This window comes from Trachemys scripta, chromosome 8 (assembly GCF_013100865.1).
Source record: "Trachemys scripta elegans isolate TJP31775 chromosome 8, CAS_Tse_1.0, whole genome shotgun sequence".
NCBI lineage: Eukaryota > Metazoa > Chordata > Testudines > Emydidae > Trachemys > Trachemys scripta.
The window spans coordinates 28664680-28692190 of record NC_048305.1 but is presented as its reverse complement, the minus strand read 5'-3'; the positions used below and the strand labels follow the sequence as shown (position 1 = coordinate 28692190).

Sequence of the window (27511 nt, the reverse complement as noted above, 5' to 3'; positions counted from 1 at the left end):
CAAGCAGCATTTTTCTTACTTTGCCTAACTGTAAATCTCGATTAATATTGATGGATGTATTTTTTTCATTGCTTTTTGTGTGTACGATGAAACTGATGTTTAACAATCTTTATTGATAAAAATCTAAAGCTTAATTATAAATACTTTGTATTCACAGACATGCAGTTTCCTATTGACATCAAAACTGTGAGGAAAGATCATGAATTTTTAGATCGAGATGCTATTGATTCTCTGTACAGGTAAATATTATTAATTTGACTTTTCCCCCAGCCTAGCACACATGGAAAATTATGCTTATAATGTTTAGCTTTTAACCTACTCCTTTTGAGGGTATGTTGTTTTTCTTTGTTTAACAGATGACTTGTCTAACATCCCAATTCAGGAAAGCTCTTAAGCAAATGCTTAAGTCCCATTGAAACCAATGGCCTTGCATACTTAAAAGTTAAGCAGGTGCTTAAGTGCTTGCCTGAATGAGTTTCTCTATAGCAAAGCTATTTTCTCTATGTACAGAGTGAGATGGAATACTACTCTGGCTATCACTTAATCCATTCACCATCAGAATTGCATAGAATGATGTCACTTTTTTTATTTACTGGAACTACATCTCAGCATTTCATATTGATGTCAAAGCAATTACTTACATGCTTAAGTGCTTTGCTGGTTTGGGGCCTTATTGATTCTGCAGTTCCACCAAAATGATTTAAAAAAAGAAAACAAAAAAAAACCCAGGAGAAAGTCCTAGTGATCTACTTTAGTCCCATCGTTTTTTCCTTATGTTTTAAAACATTAATTTGACCAAGATTTTTTTTCTTTGCCACATCCTTCACAATCACTAAAGGTTTCTTAAGCTTTTATTAATGATTGGTTATAGTCCTCTCTTCGGACTTGGCTAGGGGAGGACTCTAGCTGTAGACAACATCATGTAACTGCAGAACTGGGTTGGTGGTTTGAGGGCATTTCAGGAACCCACAGCAGAAAGTCATTTATTACTGGCAGAAGTTCAGACTGTTTTTAAGATTTCAAGAGCAGAATGTCTGTCTGCTTTTATTCAAGAAAATAATTTGGGTTAAGGTCTTCAGTCCTTTTTTTCCTTTCCCCTAGACGGTTAAATACACTGAACAAGTGTGCAGCACTGAAAGTGGAAATAAGTCGTCAGAGAAAACGGGTATGTCTTAAAATTTTCATTTCTTAACTTAGCCAAATAGAGCATTTAAAAAAATAGCATAACTTGGCGCACATATCATTGCCTGGTAAGATGAAAGTTTTACTCCTAGATGTTTAATGTTTGAGTTGAAAAATGGACTGCACAGGGGTCCTGACTCAACATGTGCTTAGGTGCTGCCGTGACTAGGGAGACTCTTCTGCGTTAGGGCCTGAAAATGTATGTTCAGAGGAGGGCTCTGTGCAAGCTTCCTGTATCTCTGTATCTCAACTGATCTATAGGTGAGGTTCTGCAGTGTTGTAGTTATGTTGGTCCCAGGATATTAGAGACAAGTTATTGAGCTTACACAAAGCTCTTATTCAGGCCTGAACTTCCTCTTCTGGCTCCAAACAATCCCCCAACTCATCAGAAGCAAGCTCCCCCCTAGATCAGGAAACACCCACTCAAAGTGGCAACAGACCCTGCCAGAACAACCGATGCAAAACCTGTAGAAATAGCTCCATCGCTATGATGATCAACACCCCACACAACACACCTTTCAAGATCCATGGGTCTTGCACATGCTTAAAACAACATGGTGGTGTCCCTCATCCAGTGCACTAAATGGCCCAATAACGACTGTGGGGGAAATGAGACCGTCACTATGCTCTTGAATTAATTCACAAAGAAAAATGATAAGACACAAACACCAGATCACCTGTGAGTGAACAAGTTTCACAAAGCGATCATTCTGTCTGACCTCTGTCCTCATTCTCAAAGGAGATCTGCAGAACGTTTTCGAAAGATGAGCCTGGGAGCTTAAATTCATAATTCTGCTAGACACTAAAAATCATGGACTTAAATAGAGACACTGGATTTGTGGCTTATACAACAGTCTATAACCCACTAACTACCCACGCCCCCTTCTCCGTGACTGGAGAGGTGTTAATGAGACGTTTCAGCTTGAATGGTCCCTTGAAATATGTGTTAACTACTTATGCTAAACAATCTGTTCCACCTTGTATTTAGCTGTAACATTGTGAATGTGTTTCCCAGACCTGAAGAAGAGCTCTGGGTAAGGCTATGTCTACACTACACATCTTTTAGTGACACATCTTTTGGCTGTGTTGCCACAACCGTGTCACTACAAGTCACGCAGTGTATCTGCTGTTTGTCTCTCCTGCCGACAAAAAAAACTTCTACCCACAACAAGCGGTGTTTGTGTTGTCGGCAAGAGAGTGCTCTTGCCTACAATGCGCTGTCCACACTGGCACTTGTCGCGGCAAAACTTTGGTCTTTCGGCAGCAACAGAGTTTAAACACCTGACAAAAGACAAAAGTTTTGTTGTTCAACTGCCAGTGTAGACATAGCCTAAACTGAAAATCTTGCATCTCTCATCAGTAGAAGTTGGTCTAATAAATGATATTTGCTCACCCACCTTGTCTCTCCTCAAGTGAGAGGGTAATTCATTCTCCATGGGCTTGTCCACAATAGGGAAAAGCCTAGGATTCCCTTGACTAGCTAACATGGGATAAATCTACAGTTTTGCCACTCTGCACTAGGATTTTAAAGAGAGCTAATTATCATGTTGTTTAAAAAAACTCATACCATTTTCTGTAGCATGACCCTTTGAGATTGCCAATGCAGATGCCCATTATGAGAATGGGATTTTGATTAAGGAAGGTTTTGCTTCTCTCATGCTATTCGGTGAACAGTGAAAAGTTCCGTATCTCGCTGTCAGTCACTTGAACCTACACACACTTGTTTTATGGCACTCAGCGTGCCCTTCCTTTGATTTGGATACATTTTTAACTTGTTTGTTGGCTACTGACACTGTCTTTTGTTTTCAGACAAATGAGTGGCTGGAGAGAATTATAGACTGGGCACTGTGGATGTATTTTTCCAAACCACTTAAGAGCACAAAGCCCCTTGACAGTCAATGGGACTAGTGTGCCTAAGTCACTTAGCTATAGGGTTGCCAATTTTCTACTTGCACAAAACTGAACACACTTGCCTTGCCCCCCTACTAACTCCATCCCCCCTTCCCTCTGTTGCTCACTCTCCCCACCTTCACTCACTCGCTCATTTTCACTGGGCTGGCTCAAGAGGCTGGTGTGCGGGAGGGCAAGAGGGCTCCTACTGGGGGTTTGGGCACCAGGGTGGGGCCAGGGATGAGGGGTTTGAGGTGTAAGAGGGGGCTCTGAGCTAGGGGGTGGAGTCGAGGTGTCTGGAGTATGGGAGGGGGCTCCGGGATGAGGCAGGGGGGTTGGAGCACGGGAGGGGGTTGGGGTGCAGTCTCTGGGCAGCACTTACCTCAAGCAGCTCCCAGAAGCAGCGGCATGTCACCCTCTCCCCCCCCCCCATGGCTCCTATGCAGAAGCGCAGCCAGGTGGCTCTGTATGCAGCCCCGTCCGCAAGCGCCGCTCCCATTAGCTGCGGTTCCCAGCCAATGGGAGCTGCAGGGATGGCACTTGGGGCAGGGACAGTGTACGGAGCCCCCGGCTGCTCCTGTGCGTAGAAGCCGCAGGAGTGATATGCTGGCTGCTTCTCGGGAGCCGCGCAGCACGGAGGCTAGCAGGGAGCCTGCCAGCCCCACTGTGCGGCACCGCCAGCCCCACTGTGCGGCACCGCCAACCCGACAGTCAATGGCCTGGTCAGCAGTGGTGACTGGAGCCACCAGGATCCCTTTTTGACTGGGTGTTCTGGTAGAAAACCGGACACCTGGTCACCCTATTTAGCTACTTCCAGAAGTCCCACCCTGTGCCTCCCTGAAAATATTTGATTGCTCTCTTAGAGCTGGTTGGAACACTTTGAACTAAATGAAATTTCATCAAAATATGCTATTTTGTTGAAACCAATATATTTTGTGGAAACATATCTCTTTTGAGAGAGTTTTTTTGGGGATAGAAGAGAGAGCCAGACTTCCCAGGCCAGCACCATAGCCACCAGGCTAGAGTGAGAAAGGATGTGAGAGATCAACATTCGAGTCCCATCTCTGTCTGATTCAGGGACTTGAACCTGAACATCCAAGCCTGTGCTCTAACCACCACCTTGGAGAAAGACAGACACACCCATCCCCTGCATGCACCCCCCCCCCCCCCCCCAGCTACCCTCTTCCCTAATAGAAAAGCTCAGGTTTTGATCTGAAAAAACAGACAATTCAACACAATTTCACTTTCATGAAAATGTTCCAGGGGTTTTGGCTTTGTTCCGACGTTGAAAGAAACTAGATTTTTGAAACCAAACTTTGAAAGTTGCCATGAAACAGATTTTTTTCGTTATCCAGTCAGTTCTATTCTCTTTTAACAAAGCTTCCAGCATGCTTAGGTGCTGTCTCTCCCCAAACCCTCTCAATTAGCAAAACAAATCTCATGCTGAAGTGCTTTAGATTGAATGTTGTTACAATGTAGAAATCTAAATTTAAAAGTACTGCAGTGACTCAAAAATAAGCATAAAAAGTTAAACCTCCTTTTTTGTTGCATCTTAGATATTTTAAAACTTGCTGGACTTTGCCCGTTGAACTGTACTTTCTTTACTTTAAGAGTGATGAATCTGAAGACGATGAACCTTGTGCAATAAGTAACAAATGGGCTTATGAGAGGTGCAGTCAGAGATGGTCTCGCCTGGAGAGCATAGAAGGTTTCCCTGAAAAAGAGTCTAGTGCATCAGTCCCAGACAGTCCAAGACTTAAGAGCACTGGTAGTGAGGAGATATCCTTTTCAGACCAAGGAGAGAAGCATGATGTGTCTTCAATTCACAGTACTAGCAGTGGGGACAGTGACATTATCAGCTTCCCTAAGACTTTTGAGGATGTTGAGACCAGCACTAGTTCTTCAAGGTGTTCATCAAGTAAACTGGCCTCTCCTGACTCTACTTTTAGTTGTTCTCCTTCTCCTAGTGAGTTCTTAAACATCATCAGCGAGGAGAAGCTTTTGGATAAGCCACCACAAAAAAAGGGGAAGAGCTTTCTAAAGAAAATGGAGAAACTGCGCATAAGGAGTTCCAGTGTAAAGAGAGCTGCCCAGTCAAAGGCCAAACCCACTATTGGTGAACCTGTTCTTCTGGCTGGACTGGACGAAGAGAAGCTGAAGAACCTTAATTCTGTAGATATTTGTGACCTATCTGACTGCCAGATGAAAAAGAATTCTTCCTATTCTCCCCACACTTGCAGCAGCAGCAGCCAGTCTGAAACCAGCAGCACAGTGAGCACTCCAAGTCCTGTTATCAAAGTCAGGAGCTATGCTAAACGGGGAGGCATGTATGCGGAGGACTCCGACTCTAGCAAGCTCTCTCTGTGGAACGATGTATCTGAGCAAAACTTAAAAAATGAAATAAATTTGCATGCGAACCAAATGTTTCACGTACCACAAGGCCATAAGCCTGGGACTTTCCCCAAAGCACTTACAAACAGTTTCTTATCGCCAACAGACAACACTTCTGTGAACTGGAGAACTGGAAGCTTTCATGGATGTAGGCGGAACAGAATTAGAACTAGTTCTAAAGAGTCTGAGACCCCTCTGAGTCCTCTGTCGTTTATAGATAACAGGATGAGTATCTATGACAATGTGCCCAGCATACCTGTTCATCTTAATAAGATGGAGACGCCGGAAGTTAGTGACGACGATGTTTTTTCAGAACTAGACAATGTTATGGAACATGTCAATGGGCTCAGAAAGTTGGTCAATCAGTGGACTGAGAAGTTCTCAGATGATGGAGACTCTGATTTTGCGAACGACTCAACCTCTCCGTGTCCATCTTCCCCTAAAGAAATCCACCTTGAGATAAAAAAGCATTCAGAAGAGAAATTGGCAGATCTACCAGCTGCTGATGGAAAACAGAACTGCAAGCATGGCAATGACCTTGATTCCCCAGAACTGGCATATATAACCGATTCAGAGATGGGATCCTCATTCTCACATTCCAACAGGTCAGCTTCATTTTTCTTTATAACCTTCCCCTCCTCCTTCTGTCCTACCTCCAAAAACTCCCCTCACTCCAAAACACAATCACCTTCTCAAAACAATGAGAAATTTAAATCCATTTCAACTAGACACAAACCTGAACCAACCAGATCCAAGTATTAGGTGCTATAGTATCATGGTGATGATGGCCACATAAATACCGAGATAAATCCAGTTCCAAACTTTGGGGCTCATTCCTCTCTCTAATTTGAACCTTTCACATTGGTGCAGTACCTTATAGCCTAGACCTTTTATGTAAAATGCAACCAAAATCTGCTTGGAAACAGCAGGTCACTTTTGAAGTGAGTGATTGATTGATTTGATAGGACAAAATGTTCCATATGTGTTCCATTGCTGTAGGCAGAGACCTGACAGGAGCAATAAGAACATTCCTTTAACCTAAATAATGTTTACTCCTTAGACATGAGAGGCGACACTGGTCTGCAGAGGAGACTGTAAACTTGGAAAGCCTTTCTGTACAAATTGATAACCAGTCAGCAGCCCACCTAAACCGAATACAGAAACTGGCTTTGTTGAAACTCACTGCTTTAATGGACAAATACTCTCCTTCCAGTAAACAGGGCTGGAACTGGTAAGTTGTTATGTTAACATATTCTACTTCAGGAAAAATGACAGTTGGCAAAAGCAGATGGCTCTTACCCTGCTCTGAACTGAGTGTGCACATCTGGCATGAAATCCAGGTCCCACTGTCTCAATGAGAGTTTTGCTACTGATTTCAGTGGGGCCAGGATTTCACCCAGACTGTCACCCTTTCCTACAGTTTGGCATTATTGATAACTTAAATAACATTCCAAGCTTCAGTCTTCGCTTTCTCCCGAAGCTTGCCCCTTCATAGTTCTTTTCTGCAAAAGAACTCCTCCGAGAAAAAAGGGAATTAGGATCTGGGACAGAGACCCATTCCAACCCCTTCTATCCTAGTTGTAGCTTAAATAAATAAATAAGTCACCTGCCATTGTGATCAGCAATAACAATTCTGCATTTTTATGCAGGGTTCTAGCACTTGAACATAGGGACACAACAGAGGAACCTGCCACTCTTACAAGGATGGTAGTGTATCCTGCAAGAGTTTCAGCTTGAAATGAAGATTTCTTTATGGGAGCTGCACCCTGCTAATTTAAGGGACTTAGTTGTTTCTGTGTTTTTAAGTGTTGATTTCTTTATGCTACCATGAGTGTAATAAGGCTGCAGCATTTGGAGAAGGAACAAAGGTGGCACATGACTTCCTAAATGTGCACAGCATAAAGAGAGGGGTGTGTGTGTGAGGGGGGGAAGATCCCCAGTGCCCCCTGCTCTAAACTGCTTGAATGGAAGGGCAGCTAATGGTTTGAATGTATTTATTTTTGTTTTCAGGACCGTTCCGAAGTTCATTAGAAAAATCAAAGCCCCAGACTATAAGGACAAAAATGTATTTGGGGTCCCATTACTGCTAAATGTTCAGCGAACAAGCCATCCACTTCCAAAGAGCATTATCCAGGCCATGGAGTACTTAAGAAGCCACTTTCTTGACCAGGTACAAATATAAAACAAACCTAAATATGACTTGAGTGATACTTCATTCCATGTATGTTTTTTAACTTGGAACCCCTAGAGAGCTGACCGCCAGTTTCTTTTGCTTTGTCAACCCTTTCAAGGACATTCTTTCCTCTCCAAGGCTTCTAACAGTGGTGTCTGAACAGGCTTGAGTGGGCACCCTACAGGGAATAGCAATATTGTTCTCCTTTTGTGGATACCTTATTTCCACCCCAGTATAAATGTATCTGCCCTTCTTTGTTTATAGCACCTGCAGCTGTTCTGTTCACTTGGCAAATGTGGGCCAACTGCCTTCTCTCTGTGGTACTTTAGTGGTAAAAAGCAAAAACTAACACCTGTAGCACCCCTTGTCTCTCTTCTGTACAGTCTGAAAGCATCGCAACATCGGAATTCTCATTTCATATTTCTAAGAATTGAGCTGTAGCTTTTTATGGCATATAATCAGGATGTGATTTAACATCCTTTTTGTGTCTAAGTTACATTTATCCGCTGCTCTGAAGATATTTACATTTGTAGATTAGTGCCCACAATTATGAGCCACATACTATATGCTGCGGTAGCTCTGTAATAAGGATGGGGAAAGTTTGTAAAGTTAGAAGTTTTCCATCCCTCTTCAACTGTTTAGATTCACAAATCTAGTTAGGGTTCATTAATCTTTTTCTCATGTAACTTAAACCCATGGAGGGTTGTGGAGGTTTTGTTTTTGTTTGTTTTTTAAAAAAGATTCAGTTCACTTAGAAAACCATTTTACATGAGTCCTGGATTTGGGATAAAGTCTCTCTTCATTGAAAACTAAATTGACTAAAGTGGGGAGTCGCCTTGTATGTCACTGTGTGCATATTAAAGGAAGATCTGTCAATACAGTGTTTTATTTGCAGATTTGTGTAGACCTATATAACCAAATATTATGCAAAATGAAAAATTGATCCAAATACATATTATGGGGTTAGTGTACAAATCTATATCTTGCAGTTAAAAATGGAATATATTTTCTGTAACATCGTCAAAACATGTCATTTCAATAGTATCACTTTGGTTCATTTGGCTTTGACTTTATATTACATTAAAACATTAACGTTACTGTATATTAAAATATATAACACTAAATATTTTAATATTATAAAAGTTGAAACAAAATTAATTGAAATGATACTATTGAAATGACATGTTTTGACATTATCCAAATTGAATTTTTCAGAATTTTTTGTTTCATGGAAAATTAAAAAATTTCCAATTTTCATTCCAAACTGAAATTAATTTCTTTGAAATATTTCCCACAAAATGGAAATTCTGGTTCTCATCCAGCTCTAAAAAATAGGCTCATGAAACTTTATGCGATTGGATATCCTGCTTAATGCAATTACCTAGGTATCAATTTAAATTCATACTTATGTACAAACCCTTTTCTCTTTGATACACAACACCCAAAGTGCACTGGCACTTGCGGACCTAGTGTTAACATTGTATCCTGTTGATGTAAATTGAGAGAGCCAATACAAATAGATTTAAAAGGAAGAAAAGTCTTCAGTGAGGACTCACTTCTCTCACTCTTGGGTTAACTGATGCACCAAGAATCCCAGTGTGGTTTGGCTGGAGAATCTCCAAGCTGCTGCTAAAGAGATCAGAGTGCATTGGTAGTAGCTGACTTTTCAGAGCAATGCCAGGGATATTTGAGCAGTCATGTCCCATGTACAGTGTGTGCATGTACAGCCATCATAAGTACTTCAGTGTCAGAGTTAAGGAGAAAAATTGCTTATTCTGACTTAGGTTTGGGCTCTTATGTCTGTCTGTTCTCTTAATAGGTTGGCCTGTTCAGAAAATCAGGCGTTAAATCTAGGATCCTTTCTTTAAGGGAAATGAATGAAAATGACCCAAACAATGTAACGTATGAAGGGCAGTCGGCGTTTGATGTGGCAGATATGGTAAAGCAGTATTTCCGAGATCTTCCTGAGCCTATATTCACTAGCAAGCTTTGTGAATCCTTCCTCCACATCTATCAGTGTATGTAATTTTTTTAATTTTCTGAGTTTCTTGGACATTTAGGCCAAAAGTAACCTCTGATTTTTGTGTGCTCCATATTTTGAGAATCCAACGTTATGCTGCTGGGGGCGGGACTTTTCAGAAGTTCTGAGCATCTTTAAGCCCAGTTGAAGTCATTAGGAGCAGCAGGTGCTCAGCACTTCTCAAATAAAATCCAGTGTGTCTCGAGATGGGCTTCTAAAATCAATATGAAAATATTGGTCTCAGATTATATAACACATACTATTTTCCTCACCCTTGTGTTCTCTCTCTCTCTCTCTCTCTCTCTTTAACAATACTCTGTGGTTGGTGTTCTGACTTGATTTTTAAATGGTTGTTTCTGTGTATTAAATTAAGGCATAATCTGTTATTCTCACTGAGGAGCACCTGACTAGTCTTGTTCATTTCAATAAGACTGCACCTTGAGATCAGGTACTTCTTACCACGGGAACAGCAGTCATGCTATGGCATTTTCACTGGAAATACCAGCTGATTTCTAGTTGTTCTGTCAGCCTGTCTACATTGTCTGAAAGAAGAATAAACCATAAGGCAAACTACGTCATTTGCAATTGCTTTGAATTAGTTGTGTCTCCAGTAGTTTGTTTTAACTGAATTCATTTTTGAGATGCAGCAAGAACTTGTGATGTTGGTGCCTCAAGGTTTTTTAATGACAATCTTTTCTGTAACCTGGAAAAGGCATTTAAACTTTAAATAAGCCTAAGCTTTCTAAAAAGATTAAATCTTGAGTTTTGTTGTATTACTTTGACTTGACTTTGACATGAAGAACATGCGTCTTGCTGCCTTGAGGCAGCGCCTTGACTATAGGAGTCCTAGTTGCTTGTTATTTCCTGTCTGTAGAATATGGAATAATATCCCAAATCTCTGGGTAAAGTGTTTGTTTGTTTTCAATTTAAAAACAAACAAAGATTTTAAATAAAAAAAAAGCTATTTTTAAAGTAAATCAGCTGTTCCTGTTTAGCCTACCCTGGAGGGCACTCTGCTTCTGGAGTAAGTATGGCTGAACAGGGAGTTACTCAAAGACAGTTACTCCTGAATAACTCCAGGTGTAGACAAGCCCTTATCTGGATTTTAAACAGCCTTATTTCAGTTTTTTAAGTCTATCAGGAAGAGCTGTAAGACCAGCTGAAATAAGCCACTATGTAAACCTCTTGTGGAGGCTTAATTTAACTGGCTTTACTAAACTGGTGCAAATAGGTGTCTCGACACCTGGAATGGTGGCCGTTTAGCTCTTTGCCATCTCTGAGGACTGTCCCGTGATCCTGAGTAACAGGAGAACTGATGTATGGAGTTGATGCCCTATTTAGGGGATAGTCTGTTCATTCTTTTATTTAATGTTTTATCTTATCAAACCCTCTCATGAGTTTCCTAATTCTTCTATCTTCAGATTTGCCAAAGGATCAACAGTTTCATGCAGTCCAGGCTGCCATTCTTCTGCTCCCAGACGAAAATCGGGAAGCTCTGAAAATTCTTCTCTTCTTTCTCCGAGATGTAGTTGCTTTTGTTGAGGAAAACCAGATGACTCCGACCAACATTGCAGTCTGTCTCGCACCATCCTTGTTTCATCTCAATACTTTAAGGAGAGAGAGTTCATCATCATCTAGGTATCATTGTCATAACAGCTGAACTGTTAAATAAGAGTTTCTCTGCCATGTTGACTGCATAAATAAAATGAGCCAAAATGTACCTTGCCTGTTCAAAAATCTGGAAGTGCTCCAGATTTGTCCCATATGTGACAGCTCAGTCCTTAGGGGAGATGAGACTACGTCACGCTCCAGCTCTTCTGGCTCCCTGTCAAATACGAGATCAATTTAAGGCCCCGTTCTTCAAAGCCCTAAATAGTCTGGGCCCCAGTTATCTCAGGAATCCACCCCCCACCCCAAGCATCATATACTAAGACAGCTTTACTCTTTGTGGATGCACAAAGTATTAGTTAACACGGGCCTGGCATAAGATTCTGAAGGTGGCAAGACGTATCATTTGCATTAGCTTAGCCTGATTCCACTACAAAAAACTCAGATTAGGTTTCTCCCAATATCTATGCCAAAAGAGACAGCAAAAAACCCATTCGGTGTGTGCCTTATGAAGAGGGGGTCAGAATAGTCTCCCTGATAAAGTTTGCTTTTTATAATTCTGCTTGCACTCAGAGAACATGCAATAGAGATGGCTGTATTCCAGAGAAATGGGTAGGTAGAAAGCACTTATTTAAGTGGGCTTCCAAACTCCTGTTAGTATTTACATGTAAAAACCCAGCTGCAGATTCAAGTTCCTGCAGCTAGTGTCCAGCTCAGGTACTAATTCTTTTTGGTGATAAGGATGCCGGGGGACTGGGTGATTTTAATTTTAATAAGCAACAATATCCTAATTGTGTAACCTTTATCGGCAGTTCATGCAGTGATGAAGGACCTTCTAGGCAGGGCTGGCTCCAGGTTTTCTGCTGCCCCAGGTGGCCAAAAAAAAAAAAAAAGCTGCGGCAATGCGATCGCGCCACTCCACTCTTCGGCGGCAATTCGGTGGCAGGTCCTTCACTCCGAGAGGGAGTGAGGGACCCGCTTCCGAATTGCAAAGACCCGGACGTGCCGCCCCAATAGCAGCCGGAGTGCCGCCCCTTGGTATTGGCTGCCCCAAGCACCTGCTTCTTTAGCTGGTGCCTGGAGCCGGCCCTGCTTCTAGGTAGAATCAGTACAGTAACCTCTGAGAATGCTCATTCAGGATCCAGTCTAGCCTCAATGCAAGGTCTTGTTTGTTTTCTATACAGTATGGCTGTGCTTGTGGATAAACTTGTTTTGAGGCAGGAAAGGACTGTTTTCTTTTGACAAAAACATCATGCCCTTGTCAAAGCAGATGCTTCTTCATCTTATGCAATCTAATGATAAGGATATTGCATTCCATTTAGGTGAGGAAGCATGTCACATGCATGGTATTTGAGCATTTCAGATTTAATGACACTCTCTGAGAAAAGTAAATAGAGATGAAAAATGTAAAGAATTTGCTTTTAAGAAGCATAGAGCATCTCGAAATGCATATCTACCTATAAAACAAGTCCTGTGATGCTCAGCTCTTGCTGGGAAGAGCTAACACTGAAGCTGAAACAATGACAGCACTGCTGATCATAGTGAGAGAAGACTTGAGTGGAGCCAGGAATGTGGCAGAGTGATTGATAGCTTTTCAGTTGCAAATCCTGACCAGAATTAAGCAATGTGTAATGTTTGGGAGATTGAGACTCCTAGTTTAGTGGTTTGTACCATTTGGATTGACTTTTAACTCTACATTGCAACAGCAAGGAGCCTAAAATCAAGGGTGCTTTGAAACGTAAGTTCAAATAATTAGTTGTTAATATTTTACCTTACGATTCAGACTTCAAAGGGAGATACTCTAAAAGGCTTGGCTCTAAGGAATAGTCAAGGGTCCTTATTGCTTGCACTTTTTAAAGTTGTTCAGTAGGAATGTTCCAAGATAAAGCTATTGTGAGTGTTTCTAGTGTCATATAAAGATTATGTCTGGAAAGACCTAAAATACTGATAACACGAGTTAGCAAAACATAGCAATATGACAGCACTTTTTTGTGGATTGTGATGATTTTATAAAAAGTCTTTAGACAGTCTACATAGGTTGTTGATGTAACTAAACACTTAACTCGATGCTGAGCACATCAATGAGAGCTCATTAATTTCTTTGGCTAATCCTATCTAATTGCTGTTCAGTAAAAGACCATATTACTTGCAAAATTTTGGTAAGCCTCAGTAGCACTAGTGATCCTTGGTATCTCAGCAGTTTGGTTCAAGGCTACCATTTCTATGCAAAAACAATGAGGAGTCCTTGTGGCACCTTAGAGACTAACAAATTTATTTGGGCGTAAGCTTTCCTGGGCTAGAGTCCACTTCATCAGATGTATGAAGTGAAAAATATAGGAGCAGGTATAAATACATGAAAGGATGGGGGATGCTTTACCAAGTGTGAGGTCAGTCTAACGAGATAAATCAATTAACAACAGGATACCAATTGATTTATCTCGTTAGACTGACCCCCATCCTTTCATGTATTTATACCTGCTCCTATATTTTTCACTTCATGCATCTGATGAAGTGGGCTCTAGCCCACGAAAGCTTATGCCCAAATAAATTTTAGTCTCTAAGGTGCCACAAGGACTCCTCATTGTTTTTGCTGATACAGACTAACATGGCTACCACTCTGAAACATTTTTATTCCGCTTACTATTCACAATGACTGGGGCTTTCACAATGTTGTCCATGTGAAAGTGATGACAGAAGACTTTGTCTAGTGAAGCTGTTTGTGTACAGAACTCATTGTAACACAGAAATTCAGACACCAGAGTAAATGAGAAAATTCCCTAGAGCTTCCAGGCTGCTGCTGATGTGTTTCACCTCTTACTTTTTTGATTTACTCGGCTGTGCCTTTGAAAAAATCCTTGTTAACCCTCTCTCTAGGTCCAGCCAGAGGAAGTACAGCCTGGGAAAACCAGACCAGAGAGATTTGAACGAAAATCTGGCAGCCACCCAAGGCCTGGCCCACATGATCATGGAGTGCAACAGACTCTTCCAGGTATGTCACTTCCTATAACACCCCCTATGTTACAACATTACGGAAAGTGTCCACCATGCTCATTAGAAAAGTGAATATGCCAGTAGGATGCTCCAGCCCTGAAACTTAAACTGGACATGCCTGCAAGTTCTTTGCTGCCTATTGGCAAGAGTAAATGTCCTCCTGTTGTTGCTTGAATACAGTTTTAAAATAATCCAAACAAGCCCTGAAACAAACCCTGAAGATTTGTTTTTACTGAGGATGATAGTTTCCCTGAGCTAAGTTATGATTCACTATCCTGTTGCTCTTTCCTCTGCTTGCAATTCCTAATGCTTTAGTTGGTATCTGCGTCCTACTGACCTGAATACAGGGAGAATTCTGTTGCAGAGGTCATTGTATCTGCTCTACAGTACTTAGCAGGATCACATTTTGCCATCCATTTCCTTCTTCCTGTGATAAACCCAGTCCTCTGAGGCTCTGGATATATCTGTGTGCTTGGGAGGTGGGCCCGAGCCACAGAGGTTGAGGTGGGGTTTTGGGTTTAGCCCCACTGTATTGAGAACTCAGAATCAGGATTCTTTTTAAGACCCAACTCTGAGTTTATTTAAAATGTCCCATTTCTGTGCAGTTGTTTTTTCCAGCTGGCTTGGCTTAGGACAGCATTTCTAAATGTATTACCAGTTAGAGATAGAAATAACTTGGCAATGCTTTCCCCACAGGCATATGCCTCCAGAAATCCTCTATATTCAGCATTTGACCGACTCGGGTAGGGCATCTCTACAACCCTGAGCTGATTGTAGCCTACGTGTAGGCAGTGGCCAGCCCCTTCTATATGTGGGATGCAGGGCTCTAATGATAAGCGTGTAACAAAGGGAGCTCGCCATCTCAGAGTGATTTAAAACATCTTTCACGAGGTGAAATGTGCGTGTTTCCCCTCGCTGGGAGCCCTGGGGGAAGGCAGCTAATTGCATCCTCTCCTCCCTCATTTTTCCTCTTCCTGTGAAGATTGCTGTCAGTACTGCACAGCAGCCTCGCTGACAGCTGGTTAGCTCCCTCCAGCAGGCTAACTGGCCTGCACGTGGGAGTCTGCAGTTATGCTGTTGAGGCAAGACCTGGATAAGGATCAAGAATCAGTCTGGCATCCAGGCACTTCTGCCACTCCCCTTGGCAGCATTCATATGTCTGTTAATTGGTGCCAGGCTGTCCCTTCCACCTTGTTGCTGAAATGGCCCCTTGGAAAAACTTCAGCTTCATGGAGGGCCAGAGGAGCTTTCCAAAATACCTTCACTGGCAAGGAGGGTGGGATGTTCCAATCCCTCCAGCCTCCTCCCTTGGCTTAGGCACGTTCAGCGATGGCCTGTATTTGAAGAGTGAGCACAGGAAAGAAATGGTGCAGCGTGGGGAGGGGGAATAGAAAAGGGATTTGTGCGGGGCAGGGGAAGAAGCTGCAAAGAACGGGGTGGAAAAGAAGAGCCATCACCACCTGCAACAGGCTCTGGTGCATAACATATATAAACGAAGGGACTAGTGAAAGTTCAGGGTTTTGTTCCCAGCTTTGCCACTGGCTGTGTCACATAGAAGTCGCGTAGGCCTGGGTTGGGGTAGCTACAGATGCAAACCCTCAATGTAGATGCACTCTGCCAGTGTCAAATGGGCCTTATTCTGATAAGCCCCACTCAAGCAAGCCCCTTTTTTGCACTGGTGCAGGATGTGCTTGTGACAGGTTTGCAGTGGTGTCACTACCACTGAGGAGCCTATAATCATTGTGTCTGTAAGGTGGGGATAATAGCTCCCTTGCTGAGAGACTTGGTCATTATTTGCAAAGCAGCTTGGGAGACTCAGATGGAAGGTGCTAGATCAGGACACTAATGAAGTGTCATGTGTTGTTTGCTCTGGAGAAGACCTCTGTTCTTCCTCTGCAAGCATACCCACAACCCTCTGCACTCTTCCATTAACCATATGTTATCACAGCTGCTCCCAGACTGGCAAGACTCTCTCACTGGGGGAAAGCTTCCTTATCAGAGAAGTATTCTCAGCCCATTAAGTCTGTCTATCATGGTGAAGGAGTTGGCTGGGCTTTTTAATGAGACTTTGGGGTGTATACTCTCCCTAGTAGGCAGGCCTGACCTCCTTCCTATGCAGCCAACGGCCCCCACAATAATCCGCATGATGGCTGGCTCCACAGCCTGGGCCGCCATAGAATAAAAGATGTAAGCAGCTTCCCAGGCACGCTCTGTAAGGTCAGGCAAGTCGTGTACATGCAAAGGAGATAGTGTATCTCGTCTCCGATCAGTCATCTCTACCTTGTCCATAAGCCAGGAACTGCTGCTGAGAAATGGAAATTCCTGTCTGAACCTTACTCTATCTCTCGGTATGAGCCAGAAAATGCTGTAACCTCACTACCTGGAACGTCTGAGGCTGTGGCTTTCATATGAAATTGATCTAGATAGCCAAACCCAAGGAAGAGCAAGTCATGTGCCTTTACCTCAGTTGCTGTCTCTGCAGAATTAATATAAAATCTACCTAGAGGTGTTGGTTTAATGAGTTTAGTTTTCAAACACATTTATAGGCAGAATACACTTTTAATGGGACTTAGTCATTTGATTTCTTGGCATAAGACATTATAGTTAAAGTCTCAATGCTCCAATTAGGTAAGTAAATTTTCCAGTTGTGCAGATGGGTGTGAAGCGACTAGCCCCACATTGCACACTGAAGTGGTGGAAGAGCCAGGAGTTCAATGTAGGAATCCCACTACAGTGCTCCAGCTGCTGAGAGAGGATGTCATTCCTTAAACTAGCTTTCCCATTTCTCAGGGCAGTGGTTTTTATTTTCACATCTAGTGCTATAAAACGTGTTGGGCTGCTCCTGATTGCTGATCGATCATTCACAGTCTCGCCACATTAGCAAGTCCAGCTCTTTCAAGGAACGGTTTAGAATATTCATTGGCACTTGCTTTTGCGCTTGTAACTTTTACATGAAGACTCTCCAATAGTGAGTTCACATTCACTTAAGGATCATTATCCTAGTAGATCTTCTCCCAGTGTAAGAATAAATGTGATGGGACTGTGCTTAGAATCCAACATCCCCTCCCATTGCAGATGCCTGACTATTGCCTGGATCAGTATTGTGATGACTTATGTGAACAGAATGGCCTGAGTGAAAAGGCTTCTAATCAGACGGCCTCAATGAGGCACTCCATGCTGGTTTCCCTTGAGAACTCCATGCAGGACTTGCTGCGAGATGCCAAGGAAAAGTTCAAGAGCTGGGTTACTTCTTCAAACTTGGAACGTGTGGAATTGGCAAATAAAAAGGTAAATCTGATGCTGGGGTGTTAGCAAAGCTGGCAGTTAATAATCACGCACCTTCCTGAGCTTGCGGCTGCGCTGAAACTAGCTGTGTTTCTGCCTAATGTCAATTCAGCAACTGCTCCAGAGCCCTTGTGAGCTAGCGGCAACTCCCTGGTGCCTTTTATTTGTAGTCTATGTCTAGCATTAATTCAAAGTTGAGCTATCCATTTGTGACTTGCACATCCTCATCTACAGCACCCCATTATCGAGGCAAGATCTCTACCTTGTAGGAAGAAGACAAGAGAGGGCCTTCATTGTAGATACCAGAAACATGAGTATTCATGATCCATGCTGACTAGGCAGTTTATTCATATTATAAAGCCCCCTTTACTCCACTTAGGCTCCTAGAACCATTCTTCTGTAACACACACCTTGGTAAAAGGCTGTCTAGGTTTCTGCTGGTGGGAGGGAGTGGTGGAAGGGGGAACGAATCACTAAATCTACTCCTAGTAGACTACTAGTGTCCATTAACTGTCTTCTAAGGTGGAAGATAACTACCATGTCCGGTTATGGAAGGCATCCACTGAAATCAGTGCCGCTCCTAAAGTAATCCTTCAACGCATACTGACAGAGCAGCATCTGTGGGACCCAAGTCTGCAGCAGGCTAAAATCCTAGAGACCTGGGATGATGAAACAGATGTTTATCACTATACAACAGAAAGCATGTCACCCCTCCTGCCGCGGGATTATGTGGTTTTGAGGTAAGGAACTGCTGTAACTTTTCTCATTGGTTTCCCAAACACAATTTATAGCCCAACTGTGGTGCGTGTTGCTTCCCAGCATTTCATGCTGGGTTGTTCCAGTTCCATGTCAATCAAAAAGGGGTGCAGTTCCCTATTTCCGGATCCCTACTGTGTAACTAACCTCCGATCTGATTGTCCATTACTGTGACACAGTGTGTATTGCGGTAATGCCTAGAACCCTCAGCCCCATTTGCCAGGCAATGTGCCACATGTAACAATAACAGTCTTCCCCAAAGGGCTTACAGACTCGGTAGGAGGCTTACATTGATGAGATTCAGAAATTGTTGCCACATTCCTGCCTCCTTTCTTCTAAAAATTACAGCACAACTGCAAACATTTGTTCTTGTAGCTCTATTATTCCCCAGTGCGAGAATCCTCGGTTTGCATCTGGGAAAAATGTAAATTGTAGCCCAGTATGACAATGAATAGATCCTGTTCTATCACCCTTTCTTCCTAAGAAGGTATAGGTGGGAGAGGTGGGTGGATTGATTGATTTGGGGGTTTTCCCAGATCTGCTCAGGTGATTTAGGCCCCTGGATCCACTTGAGCAGATCGTTGTGCTCATGTGCAATGTGGTGTCTTGTGGGGGCAGGAATCTGGTTGCAGCATTGGGACCCTTAGTGCTTGTCTACACTTACAGTGTAGCCCCAGTGCAGCTGTAGCGCTTAGTGAAGATGCTGTCGGCATACGTAATCCACCTCCCAGAGAGGCGGTAGTTATGTTGACAGGAGCCCTACCATCAACATAGCGCTGTCTATACAGTGGGTTAGGCCAGTTATAACTATGTAGCTCAGAGGTGTGGATTTTCCAAACTGAGCAATGTAGTTATACTGACATAAGTGTGTAGTGTAGACAAGGGCTTAGTTAGCTCCTCCATATGTCTCTTCTATATGGATTGTAAACTGTTCCGGGCAGGGGCTGTCTTTATTATGCATTTGAACAGTGCCTAGGACAAAGGAACCCTCATCCATGACCTGTAGGTGCTAGTGCAACACAAATAATAGGTCGTTTATGGCAGGATTTGTAAGCTTCCTCCATATGGATTGAGGCATGGAAAAGGTTTTTATTCATGTCATGCATTAACTGATTTGGTCTCTGCCCATCAGAATATTGCTTTATGCCACAGGCAGAACATCAGATTGTCCAGCCATGTAAAAACATCTGTGCGAAACAGCCTAAAAATGCCCTTCTTTGTTCTAGGACTTGGAGGACTGATCCCCAAAGTGGCACCTGTATTTTGGCAGCTACCTCAGTTGACAGTGAAGGAGCTACTCTGCATGGGATTTTGGCCCATGTCCTTTTGTGTCAGTATCTCATAGAACCAGTTGGCTCCCAGAAATCCAAAGTGACTCACGTCTGCCGGACAGACACGAGGTATCATTTTAGTTTATGCTTCTTTACCTTAGCCCTATGATGCTGCTGGGTCCTGAGCACAGCTTTCCAGCCACCAATATGTTCTGTCACATGTATTCTACAGTAACATAGAGGAAATTAACACAAAATAATCCTTAGCACTCAAGTGGAGAGGGCACAAGACTGGAGTCTGGGTAGATTCCTGGGTCTGCCACTAACTTGCTGGATGATCTAGGGCAAACCACTTAATCCCTCTTCCTTGTAAAAGTTCCCCCTTGTGAAATGAGGATAATGCTACTTCCTCACCTGTGTAAAAACACTTTGAAGTCTTTGGATAAGAAGTGCCCGTTGATTTATTTTGTGTATCTGCAAAGATGTCTTTGCCAAGTGGGTTGTCTACTACAGGTTTGAGTTTGTGCTCACTGTAGAGAAGTATTCTGACCCCCAGAGTATCGACAACAAAGCTATTTTGGTATTGGGACAGATGGTATTTAAAATCCCACATAATCTTTTACTGAGATTTTTTTGACTATGAATTTTATATTAATTGCCTCAAACACAGTGAGTACTAGAACTATTCATCACACACTGTCTGAAGCTGTCGCACAGTGTTATTGTGTGCTGTTAGAGAGCTATTTATAATAGCTGCCCTATTTGTGGCTGCAATGATCTGTGTGAGTTTACGGGGAGAGAGGTAGAAAACGCCAATCAACTGGTATAATCCAGTGCTGAATATCTAGAAGCTGGGAAAGATGATTGCTTCACATTCTCTGCTGGTGAAGCCGTTCTCGTGAGTGACGATGGGGGCTGCATGTTATCTAGATTTCTAGAAACCAAGATGACTCTTGTTACTCTGTCTCCCTAGAACAAACAAACAGGTACAAGTTAACCCCCAATATTGTAAAATCTTGGGGCACATGCAAAACCTTTGGTAAAATGGGAGCTTCAATCATGCACAGAGTAGTTATTCTGCAGGATATGCCTTGCTCTGGACCTGTAGAGGGGGACATAGCACACAGTTTAATCAAAGGCAGGCAAATGGGGTATTATATGTAGAGGGATTTTTTTCTCCATGGTGTTTCAAAATAAATAAGCTGGTGGAAGAGAGTTGGAGGAGATGTATGATGTTGGAGGAAAGTTAGATTTCACTCATACACAACATATTCTGCCCAAGAACCGTGAATTCTAATAACCTCAATGCTGCCAAGAGATGTGACTTATTCTGTAAGGGATGGTGTAGCTGGGAGACGGAAGGGTCAGCTTTAAATTGCATGTCTCAATTTTAAAAACATTTGAGACACAGTGTTATACTGTAATCTCTCTTTCATGTGTGCTTTACCTCTGGGCATGACTCACTTCCTGTCTGAGCTCTGGAAAGCTCCCAGAAATGTGAGCCAACTTTGAGTTCACTGTGAAATGTCCAATGGACTTGAATTGTTACATTTTGTTTCAATTAACCAAAACCCAAAGGGGCGAGAGTCCCAAGTAAAGTGGCACCACTTTGACTAAACAGTCTGCATCAAACTGCGAAATAGTCACCAGTGTCACTGAATAGAAAAACAAGTGGGAATCTGGGGAATGGCTGCAATGGCTCATTTGGAAGGTTTGATGGATGTGCCCCCAATACCCATTGGGAAGAGATGTGCAGCAGTTAGCAAAATGTCATTAATCGCGAACACCAAGATGACCAGTCAAAAATTCTACTATAACCTAGGTGTGATAAGAAAATGAACCTCTTCCACTGTTTCTCCACTGGAATTAGTGCATTTTTGCATTAAACCCTTCTCTTTCCCAGACCTAGCCCAACTATCTTACAGGGAGGAGTTGGCCTTTTGTATGTACACACACACTGTGAGGGTGGGGGCATGTAGGCACTACTGCAGTACTAATAATAATTAGGCGTGTATGTGCTTACAAATTAAGAAGGTAGTGGACAGAAAGAAGAAAATAAAGTGCTTAGTCCTGTTAAAATATCTTTTTTAAGGCAGGGGTCTCAAACTCAAATGACCATGAGGGCCACATGAGGACTATTGCATTGAACTGAGGGCCGCATCGCTGACACCCCCACTCTCTGCCTTTGGCCCCGCACCCACGCCACCCTTTCCATTAGGCCCTGTCCCTGCCCCACCCCTTCCCTGCCCCATTCCAACCCCTTCCCCGAAGTCCCCACCCCAACGCTGCCCCCAGTGGGGACAGAAAGGGTGCAGGGTGTGGCGGGGGCTCAGGGCAGGGAGTGGGATGTGGCAGGGGGCTCAGGGCACGGAATTGGGGTGCAGGGTGCAAGCTCCAGTCCGGCGCTGCTTACCTAGAGCGGCTCCCTGTCCGCCTGCCCTGGCCCCCGGCCCCATCCCGCTCCGTTCCAGGAAGCAGCTGGAACCGTGTCCCTGCAGCTCCTGGAGGGGGCTCAGGGTTCCGTGCATGCACTGCTCTTGCTGCTCCTCTAGGTACCTCCCACTGGCCGCGGTTCCCTGTTCCCGGCCAATGGGCGCTGCAGGGGGTGGTGCCTGGAAGGCGGCGGCAATGCAGGAGCCCTCTGTCTCCTTTCCCCTACCACCCCCCCCCCCCCCCCCCCCCCCGGGCCCGAAGAGTGGTGGAGCCGGCCCGTTCAGTGAGGCGGCTGGGGCTCACAACACCACAGGGGGCAATCCCACGGTTAGGCGGGGGGGGCCACGGGGAGCTTGGCGGGCCAGGCCGCGTGTTTGAGACCCTTATTTTAAGGGCTGCTAATATATCAACTTCTTGGTTTACAGGGGACGAACAACAGAATGGTACAACAGAGTTTTTGGTCATATGTGTGCTGCAGAACTGATGAGGATAAAAGACTCCTTCAAACCTCTCAGGAATGACACAAAGGAAATGAAAATCTAAAGCACCTGGTTCTAAACAGAGACTGGTGCGGAGGCATGAATTGCTCCTCTGCTATCATTTTAAAAGCTACAGACTCAATAGACTTGCCTATATTTTAAAACTAATAAACCAAGAAGTAATTTGTAATGGCCTATAATGTAATGTAAAATAGTAATTTTATAAAGCTGCTTTTTTTTTCTTTTTCCAGTTTCAGGAAGCTGTTCTTGAACTGGCTGCACAGAGATAGCTAAAAGGTCAAATGTGTGTATGTATATATACGAAATTATAAAATGCAATTGTTACATCCAGGAAAGACAAAATATGCTGGTTCAAAATTATAGTTATAAAGTAAGTTATTAAACTAAAAATATGGTATTTTTCCAAATACGCATTAAGTATTTTATAAGATGTAGACTTTTATGCATTCTAGAGTATTATGTCTCTTGAATTTTCTTTTTATTGAATAAGGTGGTGGAGATGTGAAGTTAATTTTAACCTCTTTACAGTTGAAAATAGGCCTGAAAACCTATGCCTTTTACTAGAGGGAGCTAAATACTTTAGCATGTGGTGTTAACTCTCTTGATACTTCCTTTTTACATAATGAAAAACCAAATCTGGTGGGGGTGGTTGTTTAATGTGATGGGTAGAGTTCCTGCATTTGAGAACGTTGCCTACTTTTACCATGGTGAAGCTTTAGGAATACATTTCAATTGTTAAATAACGGCCATAAGTCAACCTAACCAAGCTAACTTCTAAGCAGAAATTATGTGAATGGACTATCAAAAACCAGTTTCTGCATTTAACCTGCAACTTATGTCACTTGAGCTCAATCGTAGGCATTGTGCTTGTCTTCTGAACTCCAGTCATGGTTAAACATTCCTTATGTACCTTTAATAAGCTGCTCATCATGAAAACCAAAAAGTGTGTGTACACAGATAATTAAGGTGCTACTCCTAGGGGTAAATGTTTTATACAGCTGGGGGGGGGGGCAGTGTTCTTGTAAAACTACGGTAACTTATCCTTGATTTATGATGTCTTGGACCTCATTCATAGTTGCAGGTGTGATTTAGAGTTGCTTAGGTGTATGCTACTTTGCATGGCAATGTTACATCCTTACACTGATGGTGGTGTGAATGTTATCAGTGTCTTACCAACAGCAAGTAGAAGTTCTGAACAGTGTATCACCAATAGATTTCTTAGTGCTACATAAGAGCTGGGATATCCGGACAGTAGGCATAGTAGTCAATAGCTCTGAGCTAGTGTGGTTGAACATAACTAGAGCGGTAAAGCACAGGTAGGAACTGAAGAGACAGTCAAATGAAAGAGAGTTCCACTTAATTACATCCCATAATGCCTGACAGCTAAAAAGTGACTGCTTGTATCAAAATGCTGTATGTGTAAATACTAATAAGTGTGTGGTATTGAATGAGGATAATAATAGACATCACAGCACTGTGGTGGAAGAATGATAATCAATGGGACACAGTAAGAGGAAGGTACAGAATATATAGGAACGAGAGATGAGGTAGTGCTGATGAAGCAGGGCCTACTGCTGGTACATGTGCAAGAAAGAATAAGGGCAAATACAATAAAAATCTTAAATGAATCAAATTGTAACAGACTTTCTCTGGCTAAAAATTCTATGCTTCAATAATAAAATATTCCTACTGCTATATTCTTACCTCGTACCTGTCTAAGATGGTGATTGTGAAATGGTTTGGGAGAAAGATTATAAAAATAGAAAACTGAGTAATAATGGAAGATTTTAACTATCCCCAATTTGACTGGGTACAGGTCACCTCAGGCTGGGAAGCAAAGACAATAATTTGTGGTGTCAAAAAATTGCTTCATGGAGCAGATAGTTCTGGAACCCAGAAGGGGAGAAGCACATGTTGATTTAGTCCTAAATTGAGCATGTTTGGCAAAGAGGTGAATATTGCTGAAAGACTTGCTGATTAGCAACCATAATATAAATTTAACAACATGGGGGAGGGGGTAGGAGGGGACACACAGAAGCCCACTGTAGTAGCATTTAATTTTAGAAAAGGGAATTCCATAAAAGGAAGCTAGTTCACTTTAAATTAAAAGGAACAGCCACACCAGTGAAATGTGTGCAAATGGTATGGAAATATTTTAAATACACCATAATTGAGGTCCCAAATGAAAAAAACATAGTAAGAGGACCAACAAAGTAAAAGTGGTAAAAGCAAAAAAAAAAAAAACATTAAAAATTGGAAGTCAAATCCTACTGAAGAGAACAGACAGGAGCATACACTCGGGCAAGTCAAAAGAAGAAATTGAAGAACAAGACACAAAGCAAAAATAAGTTTGAGAACAGCAGAATGAGGAAAGTTGGAGGACCAAGGTGTTAAATGAGCACTCAAGCAAGAGCAGGCTATTGTCAAGAAGCTAAGTGAATTCTTTGACTCCGCCTTTACTGCAGAGGATGTGAGCTACTGTATTAGTTTTAGGTGATAATGCAAACTGTTCCAGACTGAGGTGGCAATAGAGGAGGTTTATGGAACAAAGTGATAAATTAAACAGTAATCGGTCAGCAGAAGGCATTCAGCAAAGAGTGAGTTGTGAAGGAACTCAAATAGGAAAGTGCCATGGGTAATATGTAACCTACTTCAATCAACTTCTGTACTAGCTGACTAGAGGCTAGCTACTGTGACACCCATTTTTTTTTAAAGGCTGCAGTGGTGATCCAGGCAACTACAGGCTCATAAGACTAAGTTTAGTACCAGGCAAACTGAGTGAAATTATAGTAAAGAACAGAATTAGCAGACACAAAGATAAACACAAGATGTTACAGAAGAGTCAACAGGGCTTTTGTAACAGGAAATCATACCTCCCCAATCTACTGAAATTCTTTGAAGGTAAGCCAGTTGATAAAATACTTGAGCAAGGTCCTTTACCAAAAAAATCCTAAGAGAGTCATGGGATAAGAGGGAAGGGCCCCTCATGGATCAGTAACAGGTTAAAACACAGAACCAAAGGTAGGAATAGATGGCTAATTTTCAGAAGGGAGCAAGGTAAAGAGTGGTGTGCCCCAGGGATCTGTCTGGGGACCATTCCAACATGAGCAATGAGGTGGCAGTGAAGCAGTACAAAGTTCTTACTGATCGCCACAACAAAAATGGAAGATGAAATTCAAAGTAATGCACATTGGGAAACATAAGCCCATCTATACATACAACATTAGCTGTTATCACTCAAGAAAAAGACCTTGGATGGATTGGTCACTGTTAGCTGTTTTCAATGTTAGGCATCACGAGGCAAGGAATAGATAATGCCACTATATCAATTTATGGCATGCCCACATCTTGAATACTGCATGCAGGGCTGGTCACCCCATTGCAAAGAAAGAGACAGGTACAGAGCAAGGCAACAAAAAGAATTAGGGGTATGGAACAGTTTCCTAGGAGGAGAGATTAAAAAGAGTGGGACTGTTCAGTATAGAAAACAGACAGCTACAAGGCACATAGGATAAAGATCTATGAAACCATGAATGGTGTGGCAAAAGGGAAGTGTTCCTGCATATAACACAAAAAAGCAGGGGGCCCCTCAATGAAATTAATAGGCAGCAGGTTTAAAACAAAGAAAAGCAAGTTATTCGTCCCATGACTCAGCGTCAACCTATGGAACTTACGTTGTGATGGCCAAAACAATGCTAACAGGGTTCAAAGTTAGAACAAGCTATGTTCATGAAGAATAGGTCCATCAGTGGCATGTTCCCTAGCCTCTTTTTGCCACAAGCTGAGTGTTAGAGATGGATCACTCAATGCTTGCTTGTTCTATTCAGTCCCTCTGAAGCACTGGGCAGTGGCAGAAGACAGGCTGCTGGGGTTGATGGACCACTGGGCTGACGCAGCATAGCCATTCTTTGGAGAGAGAGCACGTTAGCAGACTTACCAGCACCCACTATAATGCTACTTTGCCATTTTGCTCTTAAACCCCACTGAAAACTAGACGCTAGGCCCCACATGCTCATAGTAATGCTGCCAGATTAATTTTATTGCAGCACTGGAAATATAGGTGGTGACAAGTTTTCCTGAGCTGGCGATTTAAAATGTAAAAGCTCTGCTAACAAGTCACACAGCTAAACCTGGAGCCAGGCTTGGAGATAATTTTGCATTACTGTGGGTCTCAATCTACCTCCGGTACACTGCATACTATTCTAAATGCTAATGCAGCTTTTTAAAAAATACTAAGCAACCCAGACATCTTAAGTACTTAAACATTTAGATGTAAGCACAAACAATGACAATGCATGTAAAAATATAGCAATATATGGTCAGGGATGCTATACTGAATTTTGTAACAGGTACAGCAAGTGATTTTAAAAAAATTGCTCTATAATATGTAAGCTTTACAAAGTCCAGTGTACCATGCTTACAATGAAAAGTGAGAGAGGTTAGTATTGTGCAATAGCAGCTAATGATTTTAAATGCCCTGAGAGGAAACTTTTTGTTTGGCTGGATGTATGCTATGCTGCAGTATAAGCAGGTGCTTTATTTAATCTATTTCTAGTTTACAATAGTTAAAAAAAAACAACCCTTAGACATCAGTGGCACAGCTGCAGATGCAGAACATAGATGTGCCAACTGCTAGTAATTTATGGAGGCTTTGCCACATCCCTGTACCCTACATAAGTATTAGAAACAGTGTTTCAACTGTCTTCTTTCTAGGTGCTGATAAGTGAGAATAAGACAAGCGATAGGTGAAACTACTTAAGCTCGATAGTACTAGATACAAAACAGGCACCGCTTCAACTGAACTTAAAATAAGCTAAATCTCTGTCTCCCCTGTGGTTCTTTGTAGCTCATGATATTAAAAGTGTGATTTAATTGTAGTTGATAAAATAAGAATATTGGGTCAGGCCTTTTTTCTGTGAGAATAATATAAATAAAAACTAAATATTTCCCATCATACTGTTTAAATATGAATATACAGTAAATGAAACAATGATTTCACGTACTATGGCTC

General features: G+C 42.5%; 1 protein-coding gene across 1 annotated transcript in view; it reads left to right on the top strand.

Annotated features, from left to right (window-relative positions):
• LOC117881237 (rho GTPase-activating protein 7-like) overlaps positions 1-24128 on the top strand; it is a 33825-nt gene extending 9697 nt beyond the window's left edge. The window contains exons 3-14 of the mRNA XM_034778214.1: positions 158-239; positions 1102-1165; positions 4684-6068; positions 6524-6694; positions 7474-7633; positions 9456-9654; positions 11078-11294; positions 14139-14253; positions 17331-17543; positions 18063-18280; positions 19523-19696; positions 22426-24128. Of these exons, the coding sequence (XP_034634105.1) occupies positions 158-239; positions 1102-1165; positions 4684-6068; positions 6524-6694; positions 7474-7633; positions 9456-9654; positions 11078-11294; positions 14139-14253; positions 17331-17543; positions 18063-18280; positions 19523-19696; positions 22426-22543 (3116 nt within the window). The 3' untranslated portion in view covers positions 22544-24128. The remainder of the gene's footprint in view (positions 1-157; positions 240-1101; positions 1166-4683; positions 6069-6523; positions 6695-7473; positions 7634-9455; positions 9655-11077; positions 11295-14138; positions 14254-17330; positions 17544-18062; positions 18281-19522; positions 19697-22425) is intronic.
• The last annotated feature ends 3383 nt before the right edge of the window (positions 24129-27511 follow it).